Raw genomic sequence first — 23,978 nt, forward strand, 5'->3', positions numbered from 1 at the left:
AGAGCACCAGTAAGCCAGTGACTCAGCCCCTGTAATAGGGTTAGAGGCAGAGAATCCCAGTGGAGAGAGGGGAACCGGCCAGGCAGAGACAACAAGGGCGGTTCGTTGCTCCAGAGCCTTTCCGTTCACCTTCACACTCCTGGTCCAGACTACACTCAATCATATGACCTACTGAAGTGATGAGTCTTCAGTAAAGACTTAAAGGTTGAGACCGAGTATGCGTCTCTCACATGGGTAGGCAGACCATTCCATAAAAATGGAGCTCTATAGGAGAAAGCCCTGCCTCCAGCTGTTTGCTTAGAAATTCTAGCGACAATTAGGAGGCCTGCGTCACTCAAGGACATTCAGAGACTTGTCCCTAAGCCACTCCTGCATTGTCTTGGCTCTGTGCTTAGGCTTGTTGTCCTGATAGTAGGTGAAGGTTCCGCTCTGGAGCAGGTTTTCATCAAGGATCTCTCTGTACTTTGCGCCGTTCCACTTTCCCTCGACCCTGACTAGTCTCACAGTCCCTGCCGATAAAAAACATCCCTACAGCATAATGCTGCCACAACCATGCTTCACCGTAGTGATGGTGCCAGCTTTCCTCCAGACGTGATACTTGGCATTCAGGCCAAGGAGTTTCATCTTGGTTTCATCAGACCAGAGAATCTTGTGTCTTATGGACTGAGAGTCCTTTAGGTGCATTTTTGGCAAACTCCAAGCAGATTGTCATGTGCCTTTTACTGAGGAGTTGTTTCTGTCTGGCCACTCTATCATAAAGGCCTGATTTGGTGGAGTGCTGCAGAGATGGTTGTCCTTCTGGAAGGTTCTCCCATCTCCACAGAGGAGCTCTGGAGCGCTATCAGAGTGACCATCGGGTTCTTGGTCAACTCCCTGACCAAGGCCCTTCTCCCCTGATTGCTCAGTTTGGCCAGCTCTAGGAAGAGTCTTGATGGTTCCAAACTTATTCCATCATTTAAGAATGATGGAGATCACTGTGTTCTTGGGGACATTCAATGCTACAGACATTTGTTGGTACCCTTCCCCAGATCTGTGCCTCAACACAATCCTGTCTCAGAGATCTACAGACAATTCCTTCAACCTCATGGCTTGGTTTTTGGTCTGACATGCACTGTCAACTGTGGGACCTTATTATATACAGGTGTGTGCCTTTCTAAATCATGTCCAATCAATTGAAATTACCACAGGTGGACTCCAATCAAGTTGTAGAAACATCTCAAGGATGATCAATGGAAACAGGATGCAAAGGGTCTGAGTACTTATGTAAATGTATTTCTGTTTTTTATTTGTAATAAATTGGCAAAAAATCTAAACCTGTTTTCGCTTTGTGATTATGGGGTATTGTGTGGAGATTGAGGGGGGGGGGGGTTGTATTTAATCAATTTTAGAATAGGGCTGTAACGTAAGAAAGTGGAAAAAGTCAAGGGGACCGAATACTTGCCAAATACACTGTATAGTGTTTTGGGCTAATGTGAAAAACATAAACCCACTAATTGTCCCGTTCATAGAGGTTCATGATAAGCGTTCAATCAATAAAGTAAAGTTTAGCTATTTACTCGTTAGATAACTGTCCACTTGGCACAGCTGGAAAAGGGATTCGTCTCCAATTTGTTTTTGGAATACAGATTATTTTTAGGACACCAAAGTTGATATGGGCAGCAATACCCCCTTGGTCGCTAAATCAGACACATTTCTGTAAGAAATGTAGTCATGTATTCAACAACCATTCCTCATTCATGGCATTACCACAACTGCACCACCTGTCTGTGTTGATCCTGGGGGTGAGTTTGGGCTGTGGTCCAGCTACTGTTACGGCTTCAGCTAGAGCGGCAGCAGCCATCTGAAGCTCAGTTTGTCTCAAATCTTTTTCCGAATACTCGGGCTCAAATAAATACAGTTCAACGACACCATGGGCGCACCTCCAGTGGTTTTCTTCATCACTCGCAAGTTTTAATCGTCAGACATATTTGTAGGTCAGCAAAAAAAAACGAATAAGGGCATAAACTGCCATTTCTACGTAGCGGAGATTCCCCCAAGAGCGCTGTGGCTGTCGGTTACATAAAATAATGATCTAAAATAATCGGAAATGTTTTATGTAGAAAAGTACACATTTCTTGACTTAAGGATCGGACCCATTTTTCCATTTTCACCTAAAAGGACATACCCAAATCTAACTGCCTGTAGCTCAGGACCTGAAGCGAGGATATGCATATTCTTGATACCCTTTGAAAGCAAACACTTTGCAGTTTGTGGAAATGTGAAATTAATGTAGGAGAATATAACACATTACATCTGGTAAAAGATAATACAAAAAAAATGCGTTTTCCCAAAAAAATAAAAAATGCAAAAGAAAGGCCATAAAATGACATAGGAGTTTAGGCGCCACCAGATGGCAGTAACGTTTGTGTGCAAAGTTTTAGACAGATCCATTGAAGCATTACATTACTGCACAGCATTTTGAATCAATTCTGCCGAATTGGTCAATTTATACATTTTCAGGTACATAACTATAGAGAACATACAAACATGATATGGTAATAAAACATTTAAGTTTACAAACTCCCAGGAAGGTCATACATGATGGATAATTAGCTTTCCTACAGAAAAGATACAACTTCACACATCTAGATGGCGGTTTGGGTGTGGGGTCAGAAACAGTAGGGGTTCAATTTGAATATATTTGAACATTTGAATATAAAAAATGATTTTATCAAACAAGTGAGGCCTGAATCCAGCAACGGCAAGAGTCACGTGACCCGTTTCTTGCAGCTGTTTCAGTGCAGCACTACAGGGAGAGTGAGGGGGAGAGGGTAAACTCCACTGAACTAGTTTCAATGTATGGAATCACTTGAGAGTTTCTGGATTTTGGGTAAACTTCTCCTTTAAAGTCTCCTTTGTGTGCTTATTTGGTCCCTACATGATGATTAGCTAGGCAGCTGTTGGTAGCCTTCTGTCATTCTCACTGCCATTGCACAATACTAGTCGACCATATTCATGTACAGTGCCACATATGGAGCAATATTTCAGCCAAAAACCACAGTGCGCTTACAAATAACTTAAATTCAGTGTAATATGAATCCACCAACTTATTATAGCACTGTATACAAGGTTCTTAGGCACCCACCTAGTAAAAGCCGTAAAGACCATGAGTGGATACCAATTGCTCTTTTCCAAAAGGATTCCATCTTATTCCAAATCAAGTTACTGTAGCATCTCCACTGAATATACTTTTCAATAAGACACTTCAGAGAAAGGCGAGTGGCATTTTGGCCATTTTTTCTGAGCTTTAAGTGGGGTCCAGCCTGCTGTGTGGCAGCAGTAATTAGGAAGGCCCTTTCAGAAGCTTTTTCTGGGGAAAATGTCACACTTTTTTGAAAGTTCGGGTCAGCTGGAAAACAAAAGTCTCAACTAATATATACAGTAATTGCTTTCACTACACTGTCCATACTTCAGCTCTGCATCTAACCCAACTAAGAAAATTCCCTAATAGCGTTTCAAACTTTAGAAGAAAAGGAGAATGTACCATGCACGTTATCGAGGTGTCGATTCAGTGAGAAAACAAGTCTGTATTTTTGTGTGGAAATTATCCAACCATTATGTAGAAATTATGTTAAAAATAATAATAAACTACATTTATCAATCTGACTCCCAATATTATGTGAATAAATGCAACAGCCCTGTACGTCACCTCTCAGTATGATTATAATGAACATGTGTCTAACTTGCGCTGTTATGCAATCATTATGAGACTAGATAAAAACAGCTAATCTTGGCGACCGATGTTCTAGCATTAATTTGAGGCAAGCAGATCAGAGTTGTCAAGGTGGTACCCAAGCATGTGTAGTATATAACAACTGCCAATAGACCTACTCAATTATTAACGTATAGTCAATCAAAGAATTTCTCTGTAAATCGAGGAATGCATTTATTTCAATTCAGCTAATATAATTTATTAGTCATGAAAGAATTAACACTCAATTACTGTGTACATGAAATACATGATACATTACAGATTAACTCTGAGTAAATTACTATCAACAATAGGCTTAATACTTAACGTGGTTACACGCGTCTTCAGCTCAGAATTGTTATATTTTTTTGTATTTTACCTCCTTTTTCTCCCCAATTTCATGATATCCAATTACAATCTTGTCTCATCGCTGCAACTCCCCAACGGGCTCGGGAAAGGCGAAGGTCGAGTAATGCATCCTCCGAAACATGCGCTTCTTAACACCCGCCTGCTTAACCCAGAAGCCAGTTGCACCAATGTGTCAGAGGAAACACTGTTCAACCAACGACTGAAGTCAGCCTAAAGGCACCCGGCCCGCTACAAGGAGTCGCTAGAGCGCAATGATCCAAGTAAAGCCCCCCCCCCCCCGGCCACACCCTCCCCTAACCTGGACGACACTGGGCCAATTGTGCACCGCCCTATGGGACTCCCAGTCTCGGCCAGTTGTCACACAGCCTGGGATCGAACCCGGGTCTGTAGTGACACCTGTAGTGCCTTAGACTGCTGCGACACTCGGGAGGCCCACAAATTCACTGTCCTTTTAACCAAATTCAAGCAGAAACTCACACCCAACCTGAATGAACTTTTCTTTGCACTTTGCTAGTAAAATCTAATCAACTCAATTTAATCAACTCAAAGTAATCTAATCAACTCAATTTAAATGATAGGAGTGCACCCCTGTGTCACGCCTTCAATGATCTATCCACCGTCCAACGAACAAAATAAGTTTCCCTGTAACAATAAATTCATAGCACTTACAGTACAATAAAACACATCAAAATGCATAGCTCTTTATGAACTCTTAAAACATTCCAAACATAACAATTTAATTCACACAGTAACATTAATTTCCTCAATAAAAGTTTTCATCAGTCTTCACACCTCCAACGCTGTCTGTGCTCCCAGGGTTCTGTGGGAACTACCCCCCCACCCCCAGAGAAAACCACAAATAAGGTGTGTTTGACCCCTGTGATAGCCCACAAATGATCAGCCATCCAAACAATGTCATAAATAGTGAATGAGTCATCACGCTGGGCTTCAGCGCCTGCAAGTTGCTAGTCACGAGTATCACCTTCTCTTATCTTTCCACTACAAGTCCATCATTACCTGTATTGTAATATTTTGGTCATCATGTATTGTCTGCTCCCAAATTCTTATTTTGTTTACTGCTATAATTTTGGGTAAAATCCATTTTTTCCCATATAGTTTAGTCAAATCAATGACGAACAGTCTCTTGAGACGTGACAATAACAAAAAAATCCCTGCTCCATCACATACATCTATGTATGCAAAGCCTCCAACACAGAATGTTCTCCCTCTCATATCAGTATTCTTCCTGTACACCACACACCTTGTTCATTATTCCACCCTATAATTATTTCTTTATTAATGTGGCCATCAGAATAGGACAGTTCCGGGGGTGTTGGGCACAGGTTATGCCTAATGAGAAATGCCAAGCATGGAGATCTAATATTTACACGGACACGGTGAAATAACCTTTTCTGTTATTGCATTCTTGTGAAACATCCTTTGCTAGTATCTAGGCTATATAGCTGCGAAAGCACTTTTCACACGCAGGTAGTAGAATAAAGTTGGCTATATTAGCATACAGTATGAATAAGGGTTAGGGTTTATATTTGAGCAGAGGCGATACTCAGTTGTGCATTAAAATGTAAAGTACTACATAGCCGTATCTGCAATACCTTGTGGTTCACCTGAGCACATGCTCAGAGTGAGATCGAGCTAGCCTGTGGGAAAATGGTCTGCATAGCAGTATGTAATATCACGTAATGATTACTGTAGAAACTCCATGTGTCAGAATCCCATGGGCATTGTTCAACGTTTCATGTAGGATAGGGCTGGTAGTGTGAGTTGTAGAAAGGGAGAATTCATGTCTTTTACCGTTTGGTGGTATAACGTGCACCCATCCAGGTCTGTTCACCTGTGGTACATTTTCTCTGTCTTACTGTAGTGGTGATAGTGGGCTAATGTTCTGTAGACCCGCCTTATTTTAGTTTGATACAGACCCATCTTGTTTCTGTGTAGAGATGGTGTCTGGATATTGCATCCCGTTTGCTGTGCTGTTGTCTTCAAAGTCTTTAACATCTCCCCCTTGTATTTCTCCCCTCAGCATCCCCCTCTCCCTGCTCCTTCTCTCTGCAAGGCAAAACGCTGCAAAGCAAATCCCTCTTGAATTCCTACTACTCAGGTACAGCCATACCACTCTGAAGAAGCCTGCTTTGTAGTGAATCTACATAAGGCAATGCCATATTGCTCTTTCAGGTCTCTTCAAAGTAGAACATGTTGAGAAATCAATCTGAAGACGGGAGACAGTTTATTTGGTGGAAATTGTTTGACGCTTGGAGAATTCATTTTCGCAGGTTGGCATTTGTCATGAATCTTGCCCTGGAGGCAGCTCTTCAGAGTGGTCACTAACTGGCACAGCCACGAAGTCAATAAAATCTGATTTTAAACCTAACCTTAACCACACTGCTAACCCTAACCTTAAATTAAGACCAAAAAGCTAAAAAATCATTCGTTTTTAGGACATAGCAAATTTTGACTTTGCAGGTCGCCCATCTAGTGGAAATCACTCAGTTCTGCCTCCCAGGGTGAGATTCATGACAATAAACTTCAATGTGCTCCATATTCACTGTCTTCTTTCCCTGTGTCATTCACCTCTGTAGTGTCGAAGGAGCCAGTCCCTGCAACAGCATCAATTGGTAAGTATCTCCTCTCCATCTATTCTTGCTTCTCCTGCCATTATCTTGCTTTTACTTATCTTGTTGTTTAGATATCTGGTAATGGATTTAACATACACAAATTCAATCCAAACATGTTGTTCACGTATATGTCAAATTGAAGACCATTCACTGAGATAATAAATCAAAACAAACAGCACGTTAGCAGGATTCTACAAAGTTACTGTAACGTACTATCACTACTTATTCAACACAGACAGCACTCTCCCAGTGTCAGGCCATGGCCATGCTGCTGACCCAGGGCAGGCTGTGAAAGGTCTAATGGAGGTCTGCTGTGTCATGGATGCCACTGCCTATAATTACAGTACATGCACCGGAGTGTAATGAGAATCACATATAGTGTGTTGCAACCGGTTGAATATTAATGCTTCGATTTGGGAAAGCTTTGAGAGCAACATCACGGATCATATCTTGCCCCTTCAGTTTACGTACAGCCAGATTGAAATGCCAAATCCATTTCCAACATATCCTTCTCGAAGCAGATTGACCACCTCTTTGACAAGTAGATTTGCTGCGAACTTAAATATGTAAAGTGTTTTGGTAGAGTTAGCTCCACTCTCAACTGTTTCTCCTCATCCTCCTCAAGTCAAATGGCACCATTTCATTGGTTTATGTGCTCCATTTCTAGTAGGTGGTTCACAGATTTCCCACCCGCCATTGGTCAGCACCTGGCTTCATGGTAGGTATTTTGTTTGGTCTTAGTCCAATTCTTGTTGATAACTTTTTTTGTTTAATGGGGCACATGTTTTGTTTTGTCTGCCCCCTGGGGTCACAGAAAGGTACTGTAAACACACTCTTTGATCTTGAGGCTGTCTGTAAAATAGACTTTCCACTGACCTGTGGATGTTCAAAGGGATGGAGTGGAACTCAGCTGGGTCCTGAAGATGTTTTACTCTGAGCCCTCATTCTCACGACCTCGTTTTTTACACATTCAGCATTGTTATTCCTGCTTTAAAAGTAGCCGTCTGAGCCCCTCATTCTCACAATCTTGTATATTCTAAATGGTATCCCCTAAAACTCTTAGAGAGTCCTTGTTTACCCAAATTCATAGCAACCAAGTAGAACTACCTGTACTGTGATTTTAATCTATTCAAGTGTTTATATTAAAGTCACCAAGACAGGGAAGGTCTGAGCCCGCCATATATCCTCTCCTCCAAAGCTGGTTGGAGCCCAAGTGTACCTTTCTCAAGCACTGTTGGCCGACAAACCCCCTTCTTTACTGGCCAGGGGAGAGAAAGCCAGCTCTAAGCAAACAGAGCCCAGGCAGGGGGAAAAGAGTATTGTCAAACATTACAGGATGCAGGGAAAGGCAGGCAAGCAAGCAAGTCCAAAGCATCTGCAGCATTTATTGATTTCAGCAGTAAATCTGTAAATTGCCCATAGTACATGCCATAATCATCAAGTTTGACAGTCAATAATTTAGCTTTGCCTATTCATTCTAGCCTGACCGGCTACCGCCAGGTGAAAAAAGGAGGATAAATAGAGATGGAGAGGGAGAAGCAAGATGTCTTAGTGTGGAGGAAGGAGCTTTAGAAAATCAATGCTCTCATGCAAAGCTAGGCTTAGCTGTTTTTGTATATTAGTCTGGGTTTTGATGGCTTAGGTGTTTCTTTTGCGATGCAAATAGGCATAATTTTTTTAAACGTTACATTCCAATCAGTGACGCAATTTCATTCACTGTCTGAGAGAAAGCATGAGATCACAGCTGTTTCATGTACATGCACATGCTTAGCTAGTAGTAGTGTGGCCTTGAGTCAATTCACTGGATATTGATCATAGGCCAGTTTATAAAGTCCTGTGTAATATATTTAGCTGACACTGCAGGCAGGCCATTAGATATGACCGATGATGCTGTACATTTCCATTTTTCCTCCCCCCTGCCTCTCTATCTCTTACTTAGTTATAGGGATTTCAGTCGCTCTGCGTGTGGGCTAGTTTCTTTAACGTTACTTGCTATCAGCACCAGAGGTATCAATGCTTCACCAGAAACCGAAGAAGACCGACAGCTAGAGGCGGGATAGAGTCTGTCTTCTGGCTGTGGGCTGTCAGGCAAGCTGGACGGACTGACTGGATCAGAGGACATGGTGAGCAGGATTATAGGTCCTGTTGAAGGGAAGGCTTCAGTTTCACAGGTGGTGGAGAACTTTGAGGGGTGCAAGGGAGAACCAACTCTGGGACTGGCACAGTTCTCTTGTTAATCCATCACCAGGAGCAGAGTCTCAGCTAGCGAATACTGTTACATTTGGGAGTGTTGAATGAAATCCATACTTCGTTTTTTTTATCAGCGTATGCAAAATGGTATTGATAAGATAACCATTAGTAGAGTAGATGCCTATACGCTGCCAGCAGACATGACTTAGTTTAGAATGCATCTATCCTATTGCATAATTTACGCCATTCACATCTCTAAATGCAGCATATACTCTATATCTGCCAAAAGCAGAGGAAGCTAAAGTTCTTAATTTACATTGGCTTAACTTATAATGCCATGTTTGAACACATAAAACAGGATGGATCCTGGTTCATGTTAAAAGAAGGGGCTAGGTATATTTGGTTCCAACAACTCTTAAATGTTCCTAAGGGTTTTAGAGAATGACTAATTTCTACACTTGGAAAATCACTGCACATTATCTCAAATCTTCTCCAGCTATATTTAGTCTTTAGAATGGAGGTACATTTTATGTAATTTCAAAAGGAATTATGTTGTCCCCGCTCAAAGAGCTGTCCAATGTATTTTTGTATGGATGGTAATTATTGCTAATGGTCAAAAATGGTTGTTTAGTGATAATGTTGCACTGCCGATAATTGAGCACTAATCATTAGTCTGCTCCTCATGGAAGTACTGCACACTAAAATGGCAAAATTACTTTAAAGGCAATGTCCTTTATTAGAAGAACTTCTGCAAAATAGGATGTTCATTTTGAAGTATTTTTTTTCTTCCTATATGTCTCCACATTATCTCTGAGCATCATGTTGGGCTCAATGTTCTACCATATTGTGACACAGTTGGTAGACGCTGTGAAGGTGTGAGTCAATATCGCTTTGTACACCTAAATAGAAAGTCAAGCTGTCTTGAGATCAGGGACTCTCCCAGACCGTATCTTCCAACACTGTTAGAAAAATGATTGGTAGTGATCTCTTTTTTTGCTAGGACATAATAATATTTCTCAGTATAGCGTTTTACGAACCATGCACCCTTGTAACATGAGCCAAGCTGTCCTCCCTCCCTTCACAACAGAGCAATATTCACAACAGAACCCTGCTCTCTGGAAAACCTCTTTATGTTCTTTATATCTTTTCTGCCATGTTTGGCCTTCAGAATGAAGTAAAGAAAGAACAGACGTTTCCAGAAAGGGGATTGATTTTCACTTGACTCTTTTAACATAAAATTAAATTGTAATTGCCACATGCTTGGGCCCTTCCCAACAATACAGGGATTTTTTGTTGTTGAAATAATCAAAAAATAATAACGCAACGAATAAATACACAATGAGAAACGATAACTTGGCTATATACTGTACACTGGGTACCAGTACCGAGTCGATGTGCAGGGGTACGATGTAATTTAGTTAATACTTAATGTACATTTAGGTAGGGATGAAGTGACTAGGCAACAGGATAGACAAACAAAGTAGCAGAGCATGTGATGAGTCAAAAGAGATAGCGCAGAAAGGGTCAATGCAGATAGTCTGTGTAGCTGTTAGTTAACTATTTAACAGTCTTAGGACTTGGGGTAGAAGCTGTTCAGGGTCCTGTTGGTTCCAGTCTTGGTGCATTGGTACCGCTTGTCATGCAGTAGCAGAGAGAACAGTCTATGACTTGGGTGGCTGAAGTCTTTGACAATTTTTAGGGCCTTCCTCTGACACTGCCTGGTATAGAGGTCCTGGATGGCAGGGAGCTCAGCCCGAGTGATGTACTTGTTGTCAGATGTCGAGCAGTTGCCATACCAAGAAGTGATGCAGCCAGTAAAGATGCTCTCAATGGTGCAGCTGTGTAACGTTTTGAGGATCTGAGGGCCCATTCCGAATCTTTTCAGGCTCCTGAGGGGATAGAGTCATTGTCATGCCCTCTTCACGACTGTGTTGGTGTGTGTGGACCATGATAATAACTTAGTGATGTGGACACTGAGGAACGTTGATGGGGGCGTGCTCAGCACACACGTTTCCTGTAGTCCATGATCAGCTCTTTTGACTTGCTGATGTTGAGGTTGTTGTCTCTGAACTCCTCCCTGTAGGCTGTCTCATCGTCGTCGGTGATCAGGCCTACCACTGTTGGGTCATCTGCAAACTTAATTATGGTGATGGAGTCGTGTGCGGCCAGGCAGTCGTGGGTGAACACGGAGTACAGGAGGGAACTAAGCATGCAACCTTGAGGGGCCTCTGTGTTGAGGGTCAGTGTGACAGATTTGTTGTTGCCTACCCTCACCACCTGGGGGCGGCCTGTCAGGAAGTCAAAGCATTTCATGGCTACAGATGTGAGTGCTACGGGGCGATAATCATTTAGACAGGTTACCTTGACGTTCTTGGGCACAGTGACTATGGGGGTCTGTTTGAAACATGTAGGTATTACAGACTGGGTCAGAGAGAGGTTGAACATGTCAGTGAAAACACTTGCCAGCTGGTCAGTGCATGCTCTGAGTACACGTCCTGGTAATTCGTCTTGCCCTGCAGCGTTGTGAATGTTAACCTGTTTAAATGTCTTACTCACATTGGCTATGGAGAGAGTGATCACACAATTGTCTATAAGAGCTGGTGTTCTCATGCATGATTCAGTGTTGCTAGCCTTGAAGCGAGCATAGAAGGTATTGAAGTCTTCTGGCAGGCTCGCGTCACTGGACAGCTTGTGTCTGGGTTTCTCTTTTAAATCTGTGATAGTGTGCATGCCCTGCCACATCCGACGAGCATCAGAGCTGATGTAGTAGGATTCAATCTTGGTGCTGTATTGACGCATTATCTGATGGTTTATCGGAGGGCGTAGCAGGATTTCTTAGAAGTGTCCCGCTCATTGAAAGCAGCTGCTCTAACCTTTAGCTCAGTGCGTATGTTATCTGTAATCCATGGCTTCTGGTTGGGATATGTATGTATGGTCACTGTTCAGACGACATCATTGATACACTTATTAATAAAGCCGGTAACTGATGTGTTAAACTCCTCAATGCCATTGAATGAATCCCGGAACATATTTCAGTCTGTGCTAGTGAAACAGCCCTGTAGCTTACCATCCACTGGTACTTCCTGTGTGTTTTTGATTGTAAGCAGGAATCAGGAGGATAGAGTTATGGTCAGACCTGCCAAATGGAGGGTGAGGGAGAGCTTTGTCTGTGTGTGGAGTAAAGGTGGTTTAGAGTTGTTTTGCTTGTAGTTGCACATGTGATATGCTGGTAGAAATTAGGTAAAATGGATTTCAGTTTTCCTGCATTAAAGTCACTGGCCACTTGGAGCGTCGCCTCTAGGTGAAAATGTTCTTGTTTGCTTGTCCCTATACAGCTCGTTGAGTGTGGTCTTAGTGCCAGCATCGGTTTGTGATGGTAAATGCACAACAACAAAAAATATAGATGCAAACTCTCTTGGTCTCGAACGACGCTCATCCAGTTTATTCTCCAGTGATTGCACGCTCGCCAATAGACGTGATTAATCGTCAGGTATCCCGCACGCCGGCCTCTAGCGCCGTCTCTTCTTTCTTCAAGTGTCGGGATTTGGGCCTGGTCCGGGATAATAAATGTATTTAGCCTCTGACTCATTGAAGTAGAAGTCCTCGTCCAAATCAACGTTAGTGATAGCAAAAAAATACAGCACAATTGGTCAGGAGCCCATAAAACGAACGCAATTCCTCCAGCTCCATTCTAGTTCAAACATGCCAACGTCTGTGTGTGTCCCGTGTTTCATTTGATAACTCACTTAGCCACAGCATGTGATCACACGAGGCCAGGACCGGTGCTCATGCATCTGTGAGCCATATTAATGAAGTTATGAAAAGCGTACGTTTTCAAGCAACAAAAAGTTCCTTCCGAGGTCAATAAATCAAATGATTAGCATGAAGATATCTTAACATAAGTTACAGCCAAGCGGAGACACAGTACGAATACATTTCATGGCTGGCTAAATGCATATTTGACCTTTCAATGCAGCCCCAAGCATTAACAGCTCGGTATTTCGGTGGCATTCAATGGGATTGAGTCTGTTTCTTGATAATATTTACAACATAATATACCCTCTGGGCTGCCACTTTGAGATATTATCTTGCTGCAGAGTCAAAAACACATGAATAATGAATTAGGTCTGCACTGATAGGGCTGTATAGGGGGCACTTTGGGTAGGATTAAGTGGACCTCTACCGTCTCCAGTGAACAGTCAGTACCTGCTCCCTGTCCGAGGGCTAGGCCTCCCACCTCACCCACCTCAATGTAAACAGATGCTAACGATAAACCAACGTTACCCCTTTACATGGCTGAGTAGATTTGTGTCGTGTTTATCTCCATCTTCCATCAGAAATAATTATGGAGAAACGGAGGAATGGGAAATGGAGATGTGAGTATTGAGCAGAAATGTAAACATGGCCTGATAGAACATTACCAGGAAATAACATTAATTAGAGAGATGAGACTGTGCTCCGTTTGCATAATTTTGTGTTAGGTATATGTAATAGCATAGGATAAAGTGATAACCTTGTTTCCATTTTCATAATTATCAGTTCAACCCTATACAGACTTTTGGAGAGGTTCCTAAGGTCATAGACTACTAATATTTACACTCATAATCTTTGATTTTGATGGGCAGCATTGTGTGTATTTTTTTTAGAAACCTTTGAGCTATTTTAAAAGATGATGTCTGCAAAGTAATTGTTTCCACCACAACACATGGTAATACTGCTCGTCTGCTCACTCCCTGTGGCTTGTATTTACTAGGAGTGATATAGCGGTAATAGTCTTGCAAGATTACTCACATTTCATTATGTGGTAGCACACAATGTTTTGAATGGATTACACTTTTTCAAGCAGAGAATCACTTTAAGTGTGTAATTTTTTTGATAATTAAGATCCAAATAGGCACATTAATAAAACATGGGGTAATATTAACCTAACACATTTGCAATGGTACTTTAGGTATTTAATGCCTGTAATATTGAGAATTTCTCTGCCATTCAGCTCCCCATTCCTCCTCTTAATGGACTCATTAGAAGCAATAAACTACTTCAATCTCTCCAATCCTAATCTACGGAAGACTCAATTGCAAGAATGTCTTTCAATCCAATCGAATAGTGAAGCAAAGTGTCTCTTGGATTACCCATTTAACTTTGAGGTATCATCATTAATGATTGAGTAGCAGCGAGATAGAGGAAGGCCGTTGTCTAGCAACAGGGTTTGTGGAGAGTCAACTGTAAGAGTTTGAAGATCTCATGCTTTCAATATGATGAGTTTTTCTAGACATTCCAGAGAGCTAGAGGTCTTCACTTACAGAATTATCCCAATGTTTGGGAGAACAACATTTCATGAAAACAAGAGATTTCGTTATATACTGTATATACAAAAGTATGTGTACAACCCTTCAAATTAGTGGATTCAGCTATTTCAGCCACACCCGTTGCTGACAGGTATTTAACATCGAGCACACAGCCATGCAATCGCCATAGACAAACATTGGCAGTAGAATGGCCTCACTGAAGAGCTCAGTGACATTGAACGTGGCACCGTCATAGCATGTCACTTTTCCAACAAGTAAGTTCATCAAATTTCTGACCCGGTCAACCGTAAGTGCTGTTTTTGTGAAATGGAAACGTTTGGGAGCAACAATGGTTCAGTCAAGAAGTGGTAGGCCACACAAGCTCAGAAAGGGACCGCCGAGTGCTGAAGAGCGTAGTGTGTAAAAAATTGTCTGTCCTCGGTTGCAACACTCAGTACCGAGTTCCAAACTGCCACTGGGAGCAACGTCAGCACAATAACTTTCGTCAGGAGCTTAATGAAATGGGTTTCCATGGTCGAGCAGCCATGCCTAAGCCTAAGATCACCATGTGCGATGCCAAGCGTCGGCTGGAGTGGTGTATAGCTTGCCACCATTAGACTCTGGAGCAGTGAAAACATGTTCTCTGGCGTTATAAATCATCCTTCACCATCTGGCAGTCCGACGGATGAATCTGGATTTGGCGGATGCCAGGAGAACGCTACCTGCCCCATACCTAGTGCCAACTGTAAAATTTGGTGGAGGAGGAATAATGGTCTGGGACTATTTTTCATGGTTCGGGCTAGGCCCCTTAGTTCCAATGAAGGGAAATCTTAACGCTACAGCATACAATGCCATTCTAGACGATTCTGTGCTTCCAACTTTGTGGCAACAGTTTGGGGAAGGCCCTTTCCTGTTTCAGCATGACAATGCCCCCGTGCAGAAAGCGAGGTCCGTACAGAAATGTTTTGTCGAGATTGGTGTGGAAGAATTTGACTGGCCTGCACAGAGCCCTGACCTCAACCCCATCGAATACCTTTGGGATGATTTGGAATGCCGACTGCGAGCCAGGCTGAATCGCCCAACATCAGTCCCCTGACCTCACTAATGCTCTTGTGGCTGAATGGTAGCAAGTACCTGCAGCAATGTTCTAACATCTAGTGGAAAGCCTCCTCAGAAGAGTGGAGGCTGTTATATTAGCAAAGAGTGGACCAACTCCATATTAATGCCCGTGATTTTCTTTTATGAGATGTTCAACGAGCAGGTGTCCACATACTTTTGGGCAATGTAGTGTATACTAATGAATGTTCCACTGAATCCTTCTAACAGAAATATAGTTCACTATGCGGTTAAACACTTCCAAACCCAACATTTTCTCACGATGATGTCACAGAGTAAGTGGATACTGAGTGTTTTCTCCTTGGTCCACAGACAGCAGCCATAGTGAGATGGCCCAGCCATCGTTGACCATCCAGACATACCCATACGGGGGCTGTGAGTCAGTGGAGATGTCCTACCAGGCCGGACAGTTCCAGCCGGCCATCCGTGTAGCCGACCTCCTCCAACATATTACCCAGATGAAGTGTGGCCAGGGATACGGCTTTAAGGAAGAGTATGAGGTAAGAATGGTTAGTACGGTTTCATCAACATCACAGGGAATTATGTGTGGTTTTTGACAGGAAGTCGTGGCATTGTGGTCGCTAGACTGTCTCCCAGGAACTTGTAAGATAATAATGTTTTCAAGATAACTTTGATGTTCTATTCAAACTTCCAATATCGTCAGTTTCCTCTTTTACATGACATCTTCCATTTCGACCAGATATCATTATGTCCAGTTGCATTGCTTACTTTCTGCCTTGAAGGAATAATTTTGTTGTTTGAGATCTGTTTTAGTTTATTTGATTACAGCACATCTCTGTTTGAATGATATGATGAAATCTAATTTGCACTTCCCCTCTTTTTAATAAGGGAAACACACTGGTGGTGCACTTATCAAATATTTATTGAAAATCACATTTGAAAACATAATTAATATTGATAGTTTACCAAAACATATCAAAGACAATGAATTCTCAGATCTATAAAATGGATTTCCACCCCATCTATTGATCGATGTTTGAGTCGTCGTTCGAGTGTTTTTTCTACACTAAATACCATCACTTTTTAATTACTCACGCATTGCATCCTAATTAAGTCCAGTAAAGTATTTTAATTTTATGCTTTTTTCTTAAAAGGTGGCACCAAAGTGGCACAAACGTTAAGTTAGGTAACTTTGGGCCTCCCAAGTGGCGCAGCGGTCTAAGGCACTGCATCGCAGTGCTTGAGGCATCACTACAGACCCTGGTTCGATCCCAGGCTGTGTCACAGCTGTCCGTGACCGGGAGACCCCTGAGGCGGTCTACAATTGTCTGGGTTAGGCTGGCTGGGATTTCCTTGTCCCATCGTGCTCTAGCAACTCCTTGTGGCGGGCTGGGCGCCTGCAAGCTGACTATGGTCGCCAGCTGGCTTGACAGCGTCATGTTTTGGAGAACGCATGGCTCTCGACCTTCTCCTCTCCCTAGTCCGTAGGGGAGTTGCAGCGATGGGACAAGACTGTAACTACCAATTGGATATCACGATACAACAAATAACGCCAACAGTCGTATTCCTAATGCCAAAACTCTCAATCAATTATTTGTCCTTTTAACCTGAGATTGGAAAGAATTTAACCCGCAATATTGCTGCAAGTTTGTGTTCTACTTTAGACTTACCTCTGGGTTCAGCCTTTTATTAACTCAAACGAGTCTGCAGACACCACCTGGGTTTTCTAAGCTTTATAGAAAAATACTCATGTAAAGCCTGTTTTTATCTAACAAACAAAGGATTCGGTAACACTTTATTTGGGTAGTCCATCTGTAGATATCAGTCACATTTCAACTAACTATCTACTAACCCTAAACTTAACCCTTTCCCTAACTTTAACCCTTACCCTAACCCTTATTCTAAACCTAACCGTAACCTTAGCAAACAATTGCTTATCTACAGATAGTTTGACAATCTGTAGAGCATCCACAGATGGACATTCCGGAATATCCGGACCAAGGATTATTTTCCCTATTCAAATTGACAAAGGTCACTCAACACTATGCTATGTAGTCCTTTCATTAAAAAAGTCAGCCTTCCAGGAACACTATGCTGTAGGTCAGAGGCATAGGTAGAAATTGCTGTGTGGCTGGCCTGAGTAAAAGTGGCTGGCCCAACACTTTCCAGCAAAATAACAGCAAAAATACCCTGACATCAGTAGCGTCGTTGTGGTGCATTGAGAAGTGGGTATACTCTAATTTTGCCGAAACAGCCTGCCTGGCGAAAAATATGAGAAAATTACCTAAAATCATGGCAATGTGAAATGCATCCACCATGATATCTAGAATTAAAAAGTAGGCCTAGCCCTTTTTGCTGATATGTTTGGGGACCAGATAAATGCGGTCCCCAAACTCACTCACTTGAATCAGCAAACATAAACCTGGCCTACCAAGGCAGACATTTCTGATTTAGTCAGGAGACAATACAAACATTAAATACATTTTCATTTAAAACCAATTTTTATTTTCAGCCATCCTGATTGGGTGGGTCAGTGTTCAATCTGGCAGGGCCTCTGCCCGGCCTGGCCCTGCCGTGGCTTTGCCTCTGCTGTAGGTACTTGACTATTGTATCTAAACTCAGCAAAAAAAGATACATCCCTTTTTCAGGACTTTGTCTTTCAAAGATAATTCGTAAAAATCAAAATAACTTCACAGATCTTCATTGTAAAGGGTTTAAACACTGAATCCCATTCTTGTTCAATGAACCATTAACAATTAAGGAACATGCACCTGTGGAACGGTCGTTAAGACACTAACAGCTTACAGACGGTAGGCAATTAAGGTCACAGTTATGAAAACTTAGGACACTAAAGAGGCCTTTCTACTGACTCTGAAAAACACCAAATGAAAGATGCCCAGGGTCCCTACTCATCTGCGCCAACGTGCCTTAGACATGCTGCAAGGAGGCATAAGGACTGCAGATGTGGCCAGGGCAATACATTGCAATGTCCGTACTGTGCCTAAGACAGCGCTACAGGGAGACAGGATGGACAGCTGATCGTCCTCACAGTGGCAGACCACGTGTAACAACACCTGCACAGGATCGGTACATCCGAACATCACACCTGCGGGACAGGTACAGGATGGCAACAACTGCCCGAGTTACACCAGGAACGCACAATCCCTCCATCACTGCTCAGACTGTCCGCAATAGGCTGAGAGAGGCTGGACTGAGGCCTTGTAGGCATGTTGTAAGGCAGGTCCTCACCAGACATCACCAGCAACAACGTCGACTATGGGCACAAACCCACTGTCGGTGGACCAGACCGGACTGGCAAAAAGTGCATGGTTTTGTCTCACCAGGGGTGATGGTCGGATTTGCGTTTATCGTCGAAGGAATGAGCGTTACACAGAGGCCTGTACTCTGGAGCGGGATCGATTTTGAGGTGGAGTGTCCGTCATGGTCTGGGGCGGTGTGTCACAGCATCATCAGATTGCCTGCAATGACAACAAGCTCAATCGCAATGCTGTGCGTTACAGGGAAAACATCCTCCTCCTTCATGTGGTACCCTTCTAGCAGGCTCATCCTGACATGACCCTCCAGCATGACAATGCCACCAGCCATACTGCTCGTTCTGTGCGTGATTTCCTGCAAGACAGGAATGTCAGTGTTCTGCCATGGGCAGCAAAGAGCCCGGATGTTAATAATCCCATTTAGCACGTCTGGGACCTGTTGGATTGGAGGGTGAGGGCTAGGGCCATTCCCCCCAGAAATGTCCGGGAACTTGCAGGTGCCTTGGTGGAAGAGTGGGGTAACATCTCGCAGCAAGAACTGGCAAATCTGGTGCAGTCCATGAGGAGGAGATGCACTGCACTACTTAATGCAGCTGGTTACTTTTGATTTTGACCCCCCCTTTGTTCAGGGACACATTATTCCATTTATGTTCATCACATGTCTGTGGAACTTGTTCAGTTTATGTCTCAGTTGTTGAATCTTATGTTCATACAAATATTTACACGTTAAGTTTGCTGAAAATAAACACAGTTGACAGTGAGAGGACATTTCTTTTTTTGCTGAGTTTAGTTCTATAGACACGTCTTACCATATAAGAGTAGGTCAATTTAGTTTCTTTTAATTTAATTTAATTTAATTCTTCCCCTTCTTGGTACATACGGGCAGAAGTTCATAGAGTAGAAAAGGAAGAATGTTAGAGCTTTGTTCATGTCTGGTCAGTGGAGTGAACTGAAGGCTGTGAAGGTCCTATTCAACTTCTTGGCTGTAGGCCTCCCTTTGCCTGGCTGTAAACATGAGATGCATTGCCTTTTCCTCTCGCTCACTGTGCCTGCACTGATAAAGCCAGCAATTGTGCCTCTTATTTAAAGGATCATCCATCACTGGGGACATTTTTATAACCCCTTTCTGTTATTCCTTCCCCCTCTAACCTGATTTGCCTCACAATTTCAGCCCCTATCCCATTGAAAATTAAGTTGGCACTTTACTCCATGCTTGCTTATGAAATATAAAGGTCGTGTTTTTTTCATACAGTCCATGGGGAAAGTCAAATTGTCACGCATTTCCAAACACGACTTGCGGTTGGTGGATCGTGACTGCGGTGATGTGAGAATATCTTAAGAGACATACATACATACGTCAGTGCTTTGTATTATGGTGAAGAAGGCCCCAACTCATTTCAAATGGTGCCCCTTACATGTCATACATTATGTTTTCATTTGTGTTCTGTCAGTGTGCTCTCCGTTTTGTGTTGAAGCTACAGTATGGTTTATGACTTGTTCAATGGCTGTGTGGGGGTGTGAACCTGTGGGTGTGAGAAGAGGAAAGGACCAAAGAGATAAGGAGAGAGAGAAAATAGAGAGCGAAAGGAAGGAAGGGAGGGAGAAATGGAGATCTGGGGACTCTGATTAAAGGCGATAGCGGCCACCTGTGTGCGTTTGTCAGCATAATCGGCCCATTACTCACATCCTGACAGATGCTTTGAGAGAGGGAGACAGCCCTCACTGGCGCACATACACACACACACACAGAGACGGCCCACAAAGTCAAACAGAGGAACGGATCACATAACAGAGGACATTTAGATACACATGAAGAACAAGGAGCGGAATAATTTAATCAAAAGCATTTGGATATTTGGTTGCCTTCATAAAGGGACCCGACCTCATCGATAGCACACTGGTTTGAGATAGAGCCCTCTGCCCCCTTCTCTGTGTGTGACAGTGCATGCAAATAATGTCTGTATCACTAATGGCACCCTATTCTCATTATACTGCACTACTTTTAACCAAGGCACTTAGGGGCTCTGGTCAAAAGTAGTGCACTTTAAAGTGAATAGGGTGCTATTTGGGATTCAGCCAACAACTCACGTGTCAGTGCCAACAGCTCACATACAGTTGAAGTCGGAAGTTTACGTACACTTAGGTTAGAGTCATTAAAACTCGTTTTTCAGCCACTCCACAAATTTCTTGTTAATTAACAAACTACAGTTTTGGCAAGTCGGTTAGGACGTCTACTTTGTGCACAACACAAGAATTTTTCCAACAATTGTTTACAGACAGATTATTTCACTTATAATGCACTGTATCACAATTCCAGTGGGTCAGAAGTTCACATACACTAAGTTGACTGTGCCTTTAAACAGCTTGGAAAATTCCAGAAAATGATGTCATGCCTTTAGAAGATTCTGATAAGCTAATTGACATCATTTGAGTCAATTGGAGGTGTACCTGTGGATCTATTTCAAGGCCTACCTTCAAACTCAGTGCCTCTTTGCTTGACATCATGGGAAAATCAAAAGAAATCAGCCAAGACCTCAGAAAAAAATTGTAGTCCTCCACAAGTCTGGTTCATCCTTGGGAGCAATTTCCAAACGCCTGAAGGTACCACGTTCATCTGTACAAACAATAGTACGCAAGTATAAACAGCATGGGACCACGCAACCGTCATACCGCTCAGGAAGGAGATGTGTTCTGTCTCCTAGAGATGAATGTACTTTGGTGCGAAAGTGCAAATCAATCCCAGAACAACAGCAAAAAGGACCTTGTGAAGATGCTGGAGGAAACAGGTACAAAAGGATCTATATCCACAGTAAAAATCGACATAACCTAAAAGGCCACTCAGCAAGGAAGAAGCCACTGCTCCAAAATCGCCATATAAAAACCGGACTACGGTTTGCAACTGCACATGGGGACAAAGATCGTACTTTTTGGAGAAATGTCCTCTGGTCTGATGAAACAAAAATATAACTGTTTGGCCATAATGACCATCGTTATGTTTGGAGGAAAAAGCGGGGGGCTTGCAAGCCGAAGAACACCATCCCAACCATGAAGCACGGGGGTGGCAGCATCATGTTGTGGGGGTGCTTTGCTGCAGGAGGGACTGGTGCACTTCACAAAATAGATGGCTTCATGAGGGAGGAAAATTATTTAGATATATTGAAGGAACATCTCGAGACATCAGTCAGGAAGATAAAGCTTGGTCGCAAATGGGTCTTCCAAATGGACAATGACCCCAAGCATACTTCCAAAGTTGTGGCAAAATGGCTTAAGGACAACAAAGTCAAGGTATTTGAGTGGCCATTACATAGCCCTGACCTCAATCCCATAGAAAATTTGTGGTCAGAACTGAAAAAGCATGTGTGAGCAAGAAGGCCTACAAACCTGACTCAGTTACACCAGCTCTGTCAGGAGGAATGGGCCAAAATTCACCCAACTTATTGTGGGAAGCTTGTGGAAGGCAACCTGAAAAGTTTGACCCAAGTTAAACAATTTAAAGGCAATCCTACCAAATACTAATTGAGTGTATGTAAACCTCTGACCCACTGAGAATGTGATGAAAGAAATAAAGGCTGAATTAAATAATTCTCGCTACTATTATTCTAACATTTCACATTCTTAAAATAAAGTGGTGATCCTAACTGACCTAAGACAGGGAATTTTTACTAGGATTAAAGGTCAGGAATTGTGAAAAACTGAGTTTAACTTTTTATGGCTGCAGGGGCAGTATTGAGTAGCTCTGATTAAGGGTGCCCATTTCAAACGGCCTCGTACTCAATTCTTGCTCGTACAATATGCATATTATTGTTATTATTGGATAGAAAACACTCTCTAGTTTCTATAGCCGTTGGAATTTTGTCTCTGAGTGAAACACAGCTCCTTCTACAGCACTTTTCCTGACAGGGAGTCAGATTTCAGAAATCTTGGCCCCTGATCTGGGGTCGGTTTTAAGGTCCCTGTAAATGCTATGAGGATACAAACACTGCTTACGTCTTCCCCTGGATGTCAGTACGTGGTGACGCTTTGAATGGAGTCGATTGCGCAATCATGGCCTGTATAAAACAAGAAATACCGGAAGTAGCTTTCTTTTCCTGCCTGCGCCTGACGCACGAAGGACGTTGGACCTCCTCTCTTTCCAAGCCGTTGTTTAGCCAGTAATATATCGCCGGTCATGTTTCTACTCGTTATAGGTGTTAAAAACATCATAAGGTAGTTAATTTAAACCGTTTTATAGCAATTTATATCCGTTTAGTGCGATTTGTGAGGCATTTCTATGTGATGCACTTTGAAGCCCCGGGCACGTTTCGGGGTCCCGGTCGAACGTTAGTGGGCATTTCGACGGACAGAGGACATCTTTCGACCAAAAGAAGATTAGACCCAAGAAAGGATACATTGCCCAAGATTCTGATGGAAGATCACCTCATAGTAAGAAATATTTAATATGATAAATCGTTGTTCTGTCGAAAAATTTTAAACGCATATTCCGCCATTTTGTTTGGTATAGCTTCGCTTGGCGAACCCTGTATTGCACAGTAAGGATAATTTTAGAAATGTAATTCAGCGATTGCATTAAGAACTAATTTGTCTTTCGATAGCTGTCCAACTTATATTTTTTTAGTCAAGTTTATGAATAGTTATCCATGAGACAAGATCACTGTGAAAGATGGCGACCGACATTTTCAGGCTAGTTTTGCTAGTATTGTCATTGTATAACCACGGTTTTTTGTGGCTAAATATGCACATTTTCGAACAAACTCTATATGTATGTTGTAATATGATGTTACAGGAGTGTCATCGGAAGAATTCTGAGAAGGTTAGTGAAAAATTTATATATTTTGGCGATGATTACGTTATCGCTCTCTTTGGCTTGAATCGATGCTCTGGTAACGTTTGCACATGTGGTATGCTAATATAACGATTTATTGTGTTTTCGCTGTAAAACACTTAGAACATCTGAAATATTGTCTGAATTCACAAGATCTGTGTCTTTCCATTGCTGTGAGTTGTGTATTTTTAAGAAATGTTTTATGATTAGTAATTAGGTAATACACGTTGCTCTGTGTATTTATTCTAGTCGAGTTGTGATGGTGGGTGCAATTGTAAACTAGGATTTATACCTGAAATATGCACATTTTTCTAACAAAACCTATCCTATACAATAAATATGTTATCAGACTGTCATCTGATGAGGTTTTTTCTTGGTTAGTGGCTATCAATATCTTTATTTGGCCGAATTGGTGATAGCTACTGGTGGAGAGAAAAAATGGTGGACAAAGAAAAATGGTGTCTTTTGCTAACGTGGTTAGCTAATAGATTTACATATTTTGTCTTCCCTGTAAAACATTTTAAAAATCTGAAATGGTGGCTTTATTCACAAGATCTGTATCTTTCATTTGGTGTCTTGGACTTGTGATTTAAT

The 23,978-nt window shown here is 42.3% G+C and overlaps 1 protein-coding gene across 1 annotated transcript in view; it reads left to right on the forward strand.

The window, feature by feature from the left end:
- The window catches only part of LOC120022190 (receptor-type tyrosine-protein phosphatase T-like), a 356,205-nt gene that overhangs the window by 283,531 nt on the left and 48,696 nt on the right, over window positions 1-23,978 (forward strand). Inside the window, exons 17-18 of the mRNA XM_038966074.1 lie at window positions 6,141-6,218; window positions 15,639-15,826. Coding sequence (XP_038822002.1) covers window positions 6,141-6,218; window positions 15,639-15,826 — 266 coding nt within the window. The remainder of the gene's footprint in view (window positions 1-6,140; window positions 6,219-15,638; window positions 15,827-23,978) is intronic.

This window comes from Salvelinus namaycush, chromosome 2 (genome assembly GCF_016432855.1).
Source record: "Salvelinus namaycush isolate Seneca chromosome 2, SaNama_1.0, whole genome shotgun sequence".
NCBI classification, from domain to species: Eukaryota; Metazoa; Chordata; class Actinopteri; order Salmoniformes; family Salmonidae; genus Salvelinus; species Salvelinus namaycush.